This window comes from Arachis hypogaea, chromosome 7, assembly GCF_003086295.3.
Source record: "Arachis hypogaea cultivar Tifrunner chromosome 7, arahy.Tifrunner.gnm2.J5K5, whole genome shotgun sequence".
Classification (NCBI taxonomy): Eukaryota; Viridiplantae; Streptophyta; class Magnoliopsida; order Fabales; family Fabaceae; genus Arachis; species Arachis hypogaea.
Window position 1 is genome coordinate 60,358,994 of NC_092042.1, and position 10,606 is coordinate 60,369,599.

The window sequence follows — 10,606 nt, forward strand, 5'->3', positions numbered from 1 at the left end:
CTTACCTTGTCTGGCAAGGGTTTTAATTTTTATATTATAATTTTGTTATAATGTAAATTTTTTTTCAAGATTTATGGCTACGTGCATATTAAGTCGACAACGTTGTATTCGATTTACTAAAGCCACCATCTCTATAAATCGATTTGGCTACTTTCATTTTATTGTTGACTCGTGTCATAATTGTCAGAACCGAACCGGTCATCGAATCGGTCAACCTACTGGTTTACTGGTTTATTGGTTCAACCTATAAATCACTCGTCAAATTGATAAAACCGGTCTCACGTAAATATAAAATATAAAATTGTTAAAAACTTAAAATAAAAATTCGAAATAAATATCTTCACTAACATTTTACGAAGAATCATTTCTCAACTTCTAAAAATAACTAATACAAAAAATCATATAATTTTTCAATAATACTACAATAGTATTTTATTTTGACACAATAAAAAAATAATGAATTCACAAAACCTAGCATCCAACTATTATATCACTATGTGAGTAGATTTTAACGTTAATATCAACACAAATTACCTTAATCACAATACTAGCAATAAAATATATCAAGTAAATTAATAAATTTTTACTGAAATTTAAATTTACATTAATATTGGTTTATAATTAAAATATAATTAACTTCAAAAATAAATATAACAGATTAAATTAGATATCTATCTATACTATATAATTAGTACTTCTCAAATAAAGTACTTGGAAGTGCAATGGCTGAATGGCAACTGGATATTGTTTTTGCTCCACGGTTCTTGGTTCGAGACCCGGTGGAGACATTTTAAACAATTTTTCAAGCAGACCACTTTCGACCAGTTCCATCCGACCGGTAAGAATTTCTTAAACAGTACAACGAGTAACCGAACTGGACTAAGGTCTGCTTCACCGGTTTTCTAGTCGAGCCGGCCGATTCAGTTCGGTTTTTACAACTAGGAATCGTGTAAATCGAACATGTCTGAGTCTATTTTTCCTGAGTTTATCTAATTCGCCGATGCTCCATTCGATTTTTGGTTAACACAACATTCCTATTTAAATCGATTCAACTCAATTCCATTGACTCTGCTAACGTAAAAAAGTCAAATTCGTCTAACTCAGATTATAAAGTTACAAGCTACAGGCCATCAACATAACGTTTTTTCCTTTGGATGATTCGCTTTATTTTGGCATGTATTTGGTTTATTCGAGAGCTTTACCTTTGGAATGATTCACAATTATCATAATTAGAATGAGCGAAAACATTAATAATTGACAAGTCTAGTAATGCATTAAACACTGCTTCTTATATAGAATTATAAACATATCTTTCTAAATTAAGTTCATAACCAAGTGGTGTGCATACTAGTCTATGACTGTTGGTTTTATTTTTGGGCATCATACTATATATTTTATGATCCATCCTCATTCTAAATCACTTAAACCAGAATCTTTTGGAAAATGCTCTCCCATTCTAATTATATTTTGAAATTAAATTAAAATTAAAATTAAAATATAATTATATTATATTATTAATTAATAACCAAAATGTATTATATAACAATCTCTTATTAAAATTAAAATTACATATTTTTTAAAATTAATAAATCCTATTTTTTTATCCACTTATCTATCTTTTTCTCTTTTTTTTTATTTTCCATAAATCAAGTGTATACCATACGAGGTGACTAACAATCCAAATTAAATGGTGGAAGTGCATATTATTTTCAATACTGCAACTTTTCTTTTTGTCACGTTCTATAAGTTTTCTTTTGTGTAATTTTTTCTTTTGGGTGTATAACTTTCTTTTTGTGTTAATGTCCACTATCATGGCAATGGAGGCTTTTTTTTGTCTAAGGCCCTTTATCTATATCTAGGAAACGTAAAAGGAAAAAAAGGCCAACAAAGTCAAGCCCGTTCTTAACTCAATAAAATCAGTGATATTAATTACAATTTTCTGCTAACCTAATCTCCTCATAACAGAGCACACGTGACAAATTTTAAATCTCTAGGGACAGCTTCTGCGCTTCCTGCCAGCTACCAGAACTTGTCTATCTCTAGGGACAGTTGTCAAATTTTAAATCTGCCACCGCATTTCTACACATGTAGAAGGCGCCAGTCATTCTACACCAGAGAATTCGCCTTATATTTATCATACATGCATGTGTGCCTCACATTTAAAAAAGTAATAAATAATAATTGGAAAAATGGAATATAATGATGGAAAATGGGTTTCCAATTTTACCTTTTCGTGTGAGTTGCAACAATTCTCCCACACACGGTGGATGATGTTCCAACATTTGGTCGTCAAAAGGTGCAAACCAATGAGAATGAGATTGTGGCACTCGCTTATCATAGGGACTTATTGATGCATTCCTCGTTGTTTCTTTTGGTAATCTTGCCCTTAGTGCTGCTTCTCCTCTCAAAGCTGATTTCCAAGGGAAAAAGTAAAAACAAATGTAAATCAATTAACTGATAATAATCACTGATATTGTTCATAATTCATCCAAAAAAGTTGAAAATTATTTAACTGATGAAACATAAGTTTTTTTTCTTCTATTAAAAAAAAAAACTCTAGAAGTATCTAAGAATGTAATTACCTTTCTCTAATAATGAAATAGAGAAACTAATTTAATATCTATTAAAATTGAATTAGTTGGACAAAACTAGTCAAAATAAATAGTTGATTGTGTCGTTTTGTCTAATTAATGCAGAAGGTGAGAAATGACCTGTTGCAGCAGCGGCGGTTAGTGTGATGAGATCTCCATGGGTTTGAATATCAACAGCAGACTTCACAGCAGAAGCCAGACGGCCATGATCAGCTCCAGCCGCTTCAGCCATTTCAACGCAATGCGACGCAACCAGCTCCATGGCTGAAGCCAGGGCTAGGCTCAGCTTCGAATTAGACGAGCCATTGTTAGAGTTCTGTTGCGCTGCAGCCACAGCAGCCAAGGCTGAAGCCAGCCCTGCAATACACACAGCAGAATGGACTCGACACGATTCCAGCCGGGCCTTGTCTTTCTTCCTTACACTCATGTTGTTACCACTTCCACCCTTCTGCTTCTGATGAAACCATTTTACAATGCTTCCCATTTTTCTGCTATTTGATGAAGGGGTTGTCATCTTTCCTGCCTGCAAATTAAAGAAAAATATTTCCTACTAATATCATCATCACTAGTACAAATATTCTCTACTGCAATTACTTTATTTTACATTATTTTTAATAATGGTCTCTTTCCACTTAATTAGTACCAATGAAAAAAAATTTTAAAAATAAATTTATTAATAATTTATGGGGGATTATAATCCCCACAAATTACAAATAAAATTCTCATACAATTAATTTTTGTTACTATTTAATAAATTTATTGACACATGAGTCCTATTATCTTAAAATAATAAAGTTAATGGCCAAAATATCTCTTTTGTTTACAAGGAGCGTTTTGTCCTTCATAAATAGACAAGAATTATATTGGATTTTTTTTCCAAAAATACTATTTTCAAAAAAAAAAAGCAACTTCTTATAAGTATTTGTATATAACTATATATTTTGTTAATTTATTATTTTTAATATATATTTTATATTTTAATATATTTTTATACTAATAACTGATTTAATGACTTATTTTTTATATATACATAACATAGACACATATTATACACCGAGACCTAAAACCAAGCAATATTCTCTTAGACGAAGAGATGAATTCTAAGCTGTCAGATTCTGGATTGGCACGATTATTTATTGTGGACCAAAATCAAAGAAAGACCAGTAAAATTGTTGATACATGGTATGTATTAGAATACACTAAAGTTTATGTTTTGAATACATGATAAATTTAGTATGGTTGAACAATACACTGTGATTATATTTTGAATTATAGTTGATGTATCAATACACTTTATTGATGTATGGTTGTTACTTATTATTATAGTTGATGTATCAATATACTTTGTTTATGTTTTGAATTACACTGACTTGTTTATTTATAGTACTTTTCTTTTATTTTGATAATACGATGAACTTGTTTAAATTTACATTTATTTTGTATGAAATCAGGTTTATTTTGCAATGAAAAAATCTAAAAAAAATGTTATTTTACCTTACTGATGGATTTACAGACGAATTTTTCGTCTGTATTCAGAGTTGAAAATGCTTTTCTAGGTTCTAATTACTGACGGAAAATCTGACAGAAAATTGGACGATTCAAGCAAAATTGAAGTGACGACTACCGAAGGAAAATCTATCAGTAATTGAAAAAAACCTATCGGTAAATTATCTACAGAAAATCTGTCAAACAATTTGACGGTTTTTTGGGCAAAGGGGGACTATTACCGAGGAAAATTCTATCGGCAATGAAAAAGAATCTGTCGGTAAATTATCGAAGGGAAAAATCTGTCGGTAAATTTTCGATGAAAAAATCTGTCGGTAAGTAATTTTTTACGAGACTTTTACAGAGGAACAAAATCCGTCGGTGATTTTGTCGATAATAAAAAATCCATTAGTCAAAGAGACTAAATATGTCTGTAAATCTATCTATAATAAGCAATTTTTTGGTTTTGTGTGAACGCTGCTACGACATCTAATTTTGGAAAAGAAGTCAAATAAGGTGCTGAAGTAAGCTTAAAGCCTATTAGGAAGCTTCGTTCCTCTATTAAAGGGATGAACGGCCAAGGATTGAAACAAGGAGTGAGAGCACAATATTTGGGTTCCTATAGCTCACCGAATTGTTTATTCTTCTCCTTCATGGATTTCATTGAGTATCTCTTTTTCTCAGTTTAGTCTTACTGTATTTCAATGGTAAAAGCCAAATTAATGAGGTTTGTAAGAAAAAGTCATTGAGTGGAAAAAAGGCAGAGTTAGACTTGGAGAAAAAGTCATAGTTATTTCAGAAAGTTTTTTGTAAGTGTTTATATTTTGTTGTCATGATATTGAGGGAATTTCCTTGCAAGTTGGGTTAGCACTTTGCTGTTGAAAAGTTAAGGTGAGTTCCTAGTCAAGTCTAGTTTGGATTAGAAACTGGACTTGTCCTAGATAGGTTTAGTTAGAATCCTAGAGAGAATTGGTGCTTGTAATTTGTTGAAAGATAGTGAAATTTTGTCACTATTGTGATGGAGACTGGACGTAGGCTACATTGCACTGAGTAGCTGAACCAGGATACATCTATGTGTTATTATCCTTTCTCTTCTCTATTTCTGGTTCTACATTAAAGGAGACAAAACAGAAGTATCTCTTGATTCTACTGTCCTGCAACTCTTCTTTATTACTCTCCTTGAACATTACTCAATTTTGGCTCCTACCACGTCAAGAGATAATACCACAGTCTCTCTAGTTTTTAGCTCATTGTATCTCAACTAAATTCAAGGTTGAAAGCAAAATTAAAAGGAGACCAAGATTCAACCTCCCTTCTCTTAGCCACTGATAACTATCAGCTTCCATGACTCTCCAATAGTATCTATCATCCAATGCTCAGCACCACTGGGAATATTATATTTAGACTAGAAAAAATAAAGAATTAGATTATTTTACCATGCTAAGCCTAACACTAAACAATTTAAAATAAAGAATGATCTACTCACTTTTGCATAATTCAACATTGAAGTTTTAGTCTCACTTGCCACAGTTTGCCAATTAGTATATAATAACATGACCAATTAAAATTTCGTGCAAGTATATCCAAGAAATGACTAAACAATTAAACCTTTGTGCTTATTGGGTCTATTAGTTTGCCGTTGTACCATGTTAACTCTGTGCCTCCATAGTATGAATATACTTGAGTTCGGTCGGACCACAAGCTCTCTTCTTTTTAATACCTATTTTCAATATCATTATTAAAGAATATTAACAAGACTATTAATCTAATAAATAAAAAATTAATCTAATAAATAAAAGAATTATTTATTAATGATTTAATAAATAAAAAAAATAAAAACTTATTTAACGTAATATTTATAATAATAAATAAAATTACTATTATATAAGTCATTTAATGTAAAATAATTTAATTTATAATTATAATTAATATATATTATTCATAAATAAATTAAAAAATAATAATTTTTTACTATTTAGAATGCAGTTGAACATTGAAATTATTTACTAATGATAAATTAGTAGTTTACAATAATAAATTTTTGTTATAAGTAAAAGTAGTGTACTAATAAAAATAAGTAATTAAAAAATATATATTTATAGGAAAGAACTAAATAAAAAAATAATTTAAAAATATATTTGTCTTTTTAAAAAATTTTAATATTAAAAAAATAATCTCATTTAATCAATTTCATATTAAAATTTTTTTTTAATAATTAAATATCTCTAGTAATCTTTTAGAGTAATTTTCCTAAGTTGGCAATTAGTAAACATAAAAAATCATTCTAATAAAAATTATTTCAACACTTAGTAATTATCGTCGAACATAAAATTTTTAATCCCTATTTTTCTCTTAAAATTTGTTCCAATATCTTTACACAACTTTGTTTAGTAGAAATTTATTTTTGTTCCCAAAATTATGGTCATGATTTAAATCGGCTTTTGAGAGTTTAAAATTCGATAGGAAGGAGCATAATCCCGAACGGTGGTAAAAACAAACTGGTCTTGATTGTCGAAGCGAAAATGTTAAAAAATAGAAACTGATAACACTGAAACACAACTAATTAACAAGAACGATGATGCCTATTTTTGTACAGGAGAAGTTCTAAAAGTGAGGATTATTCCAGCTCCAAAAATAACCTCTTTCCACCACTTGTGAAATTCTCCCTAAACCCGCAACATTCATCGGTAACACCATCACAAATAGAATAAGCAACAACCCAATACCTACGGGTTCCCCCATAAAAAAACGCATCATAACAACAATAATAGCATATAAAAGGCAAAAGCTACTATTTAATTTCTCAATTCCCATTCGCTTTTCTTTCTTTCTTTCTCTACAAGCCAGGGACCAAGATCTCTTCAGAGCAACAATGGCAAGTGCTCCCACTCCACGAGAGGAGTTCGTATACATGGCAAAGCTAGCAGAGCAAGCTGAGCGCTACGAGGAGATGGTGGAGTACATGGAGAAGGTGTCAGCTGCCGCCACCGACGGCGAGGAGTTGTCGGTGGAGGAGCGGAACCTTCTCTCCGTCGCATACAAGAATGTGATCGGCGCTCGACGCGCGTCGTGGCGCATTATCTCCTCCATTGAGCAGAAGGAGGAGAGCAAAGGGAACACAGAACATGTGGCTACCATTAAGGAATACCGCTCCAAGATAGAGTCTGAGCTGGCCAGCATCTGTGATGGCATTCTCAAGCTTTTGGACTCTCGCCTTGTGCCTTCAGCAACCACCAGCGATTCCAAGGTCTTTTATTTTAAGATGAAAGGTGACTACCATCGATACCTTGCGGAGTTCAAGTCTGGTGCAGACCGCAAGGAGGCTGCGGAGAGCACCCTTGCCGCCTACCAATCCGCTCAGGTTCAGTTTACTTGCTTTTAGAACAAAAATCACTCCTCATTGAATATTTAGTAGGATCATTTCATTTTTAACAAATTTTAATTATTACATTAGTTTTAAATATTTTATTTTATTAACTAAAACAGTTTTTATATTAATTTTTGATTAAAAATTACATAAATTATTTTATATTATTATTTAATAAAGACATAATACTTTTATAAACTTTCAAATATCTCTGATCAATTTAACAAATTTTAATCATTAATTAATATTTAATATTTTATTTTATTTGAAAAATTAATTTTTACGTTAAATTTTTGTAAAACTTAAATAAATTATTTTTTATTATTATTTCATAAAAACATAATAATACCTATAAATTTTTAAAAATTCTCTTATTAATTTTTTTATAGATAGATGAATAATTTGATGAAAAAATTATTTTTTTTAAATATAATAAAATTTGGAAAATGATTTAGCCATTAAAATTTATCGAAGACTAAAATATTTGACTAAAACTTTCATAGACACTGACTTATAGCGTTATTTGCTTTTATTAGAATTGTCATCCTTCTAAGCTTTTACAATGGAAAATAGATGTGTGATTTTGTGGTTTATTTATTTTTGACTTCTTGTTTTAACTTTGGCTCCAGGATATTGCGAATGAGGAGTTGCCTCCAACCCATCCAATCAGGCTGGGTCTTGCTTTGAACTTCTCTGTCTTTTACTATGAGATTCTTAATTCTCCTGACAAAGCTTGTAGCCTTGCTAAACAGGTTCGTTTTGGGGCAGCTATGTTAATTCTTTCAATGAACTTTTTTTCCTTTTTAGGTTCTCTACATGAATTGCTAGGTTCTCTACATGAATTAATCCTTGTTTTGTGCTTTTGAAAATAACAATAAATTCATCTTTAGAAAACCCATTAAAATCATAGTCTTAATTACTTTTGTTAATAAGTTTATTGGTGCATCTATTAGTTTATGGATAGTACATTGTTTACTTACAAGTAATTTCGTTCTTCAAATATTTATTCATTAGGCTTTTGACAAGGCAATTGCTGAGCTGGATACATTGGGAGAGGAATCATACAAAGATAGCACTTTGATCATGCAACTTCTTCGTGATAACCTTACCCTTTGGACTTCTGACACGCAGGTATGGCCTTTTTGTTTTGTTTTGTTTTTTTTTTACCGTGTCATTTGTATATTCTAGTATGTACAATTGTCTTAGAGAAAATCTAAGTTATTAATATTATTCTTCTGTTTAATCTATATGTATTGATTTTGGTTTATATGTGGGTTTGGTTTCAGGATGAAGGTGCAGATGAAATTAAAGAAGCAGCACCAAAAAGTGAAGAACAACAATAGATATATCTTGTTGCTATATCTTGTTGCTAATTAGTTGTTGAATTCCTCTACTATAAAGTTTCAAAAGGGAGAAGATGTTTATTGCAATCAATATATTCTTGAGATATATATTATGCCTTCATGGTTGTTGTTATGAATTATGGGTAAAATTAGTCTCATTTAGATTTTTATTATATTCATGTTTTTGAGTCACCTATTTTATGAGTGACACTAGAACTTCTATAACATATAATTGGATTGGATTATTGAGAAGCTATTTCTTCGTAAAGATGATGCCAGAGAATGTTTAACTTTAATAAAATTTCGTAGGTATAAATTATGCTCTATGATGATATCTTTGTTTCTTTCGTATTGTATTTCGGTAAGATTAAAAGAAAAAAGTTTTTTACTAGGAATGTTCACATCTAAACAAATCCAATTAAAAGAGGTTATCCAATTTAATCCAAATCAAACGTACATTAATTAAAATGGTAATATTTTAGATTGGATTATAATCGATCTTATTTATTTCTATTTCAATATAATTTCAAAAAAATAGATTAGCAACAAAAAAGAGATTCAGAATAGAAATTAAGAGTAAGTAAATTTATAAAGAAAACATTTAATAATGGCTTACATAATTATAAAAGAGACCGAACAATCCAAGTGAATTATAGTGAACTAGAATAAATTCTGAATGTAAAAATGAGAATGAGATAAAAACCCTCACGAGCATTGAAATGCTATACATGAAGAGTATTGAAATGTGTAGAGGAAAAACACATATACAATACCCAAGAGGAGTTTAATGTGTAGGAGGAGTAATATATTATAGTGTAGAGAAAGAGAATTGCAACTAGGATTGGCAATTGGTAGGATAGGGGTAGGATTTGAATTCTATCCTAACCCTATCTGCGGAATAAAAATTTTTTTTTAAATTCTACTCTATTCTATTTATAGGTTGAGAATTTTTCAACCCTAATCCTACCCTCATCCTAAAGTTCTAAACGCTACTCTATCTGATCCTATCCGTAGAAAAATAAAAAAAATAAGCAAATATAAAATTCAACCATTTCAAATTTCATACATATAAATAAAATAAAAAATAAAAAACTAAATTCAAATTAAAATTAAAAATAATAAAATCTTAAAGAAATTTAACATAAAATTACAAATAATATGATCAGCAATTAACTTAGTGGTTATTTCAAATTTTTTTAAGAGGAAGATTGTGGTTTTAACATTCACTTTTTTTTACTACATACATAACTTCTACATATATATTATATAATATATTAGGAGTGCAAGTAGAATAGGATATACCCTGTTCATACCCTGGGTCGAGCTATCCGACCCAGGGTGTTCTACCGACAAAGCGACCGACCTCTTTAGGTCAGGACAATCCGACCTCTTCTCAAAGAGCTTGGCCCAACTACCAGGAAGCCCAATAAAGGGTCCAAACAGAGGAACACGACCCGAACCCAAGGGCAGCCCAAGCCTATAGAGATAAAGGCGGTTCCCTTGAAGATAAGATGACCCCACTCAAAAGATAAAGATAAGATAAGATAACTAACTTATCTTATCTAAGAAGGTCACTCTACACCATTATAAATACACTGGAGCACTCAGGTATAACTCATACTCTGATTCTACTAAAAACCTGCTTAATACCCTTGCTAACTTAAGCATCAGAGTCCCTTGCAGGTACCACCACCCTCCGGTGACGCAGGAATCAGCACCACCTCCAAGTCCAACAAGTCGGACACAACCGTTCCGATCAGCACAGAAGATCTTGTCCGAGATCGACCTACAGTTTCAGGTAACCCTCGGAACATTGGCGT

General features: G+C 30.9%; 2 protein-coding genes across 2 annotated transcripts; one reads left to right on the forward strand and one right to left on the reverse strand.

The window, feature by feature from the left end:
- Positions 1 to 1,870: 1,870 nt before the first annotated feature.
- On the reverse strand, positions 1,871 to 3,369 carry LOC140173151 (uncharacterized). The gene is made up of 3 exons (XM_072199506.1): positions 2,712 to 3,369; positions 2,228 to 2,410; positions 1,871 to 2,106 (listed from the first exon to the last, which is right to left on the reverse strand). The coding sequence occupies exons 1-3, from the start codon at positions 3,103 to 3,105 to the stop codon at positions 2,102 to 2,104; spliced, it is 582 nt and encodes a 193-aa protein (XP_072055607.1). The 5' UTR covers positions 3,106 to 3,369; the 3' UTR covers positions 1,871 to 2,101.
- A 3,190-nt stretch (positions 3,370 to 6,559) lies between these two features.
- Positions 6,560 to 9,054, forward strand: LOC112703203 (14-3-3-like protein). The gene is made up of 4 exons (XM_025754547.2): positions 6,560 to 7,437; positions 8,073 to 8,195; positions 8,458 to 8,574; positions 8,730 to 9,054. The coding sequence occupies exons 1-4, from the start codon at positions 6,949 to 6,951 to the stop codon at positions 8,784 to 8,786; spliced, it is 786 nt and encodes a 261-aa protein (XP_025610332.1). The 5' UTR covers positions 6,560 to 6,948; the 3' UTR covers positions 8,787 to 9,054.
- The last annotated feature ends 1,552 nt before the right edge of the window (positions 9,055 to 10,606 follow it).

Excerpts from the sequence above, each read along its gene's own strand:
- LOC140173151 (XM_072199506.1), bottom strand. The coding sequence starts at position 3,105 with ATGACAACCCCTTCATCAAATAGCAGAAAAATGGGAAGCATTGTAAAA. Across the intron at positions 2,411-2,711 it reads AACCGCCGCTGCTGCAACAG|CTTTGAGAGGAGAAGCAGCA; the intron begins GTCATTTCTCAC and ends CTTGGAAATCAG.
- LOC112703203 (XM_025754547.2), top strand. The coding sequence starts at position 6,949 with ATGGCAAGTGCTCCCACTCCACGAGAGGAGTTCGTATACATGGCAAAG. Across the intron at positions 7,438-8,072 it reads CCGCCTACCAATCCGCTCAG|GATATTGCGAATGAGGAGTT; the intron begins GTTCAGTTTACT and ends CTTTGGCTCCAG. Across the intron at positions 8,196-8,457 it reads CTTGTAGCCTTGCTAAACAG|GCTTTTGACAAGGCAATTGC; the intron begins GTTCGTTTTGGG and ends TTTATTCATTAG.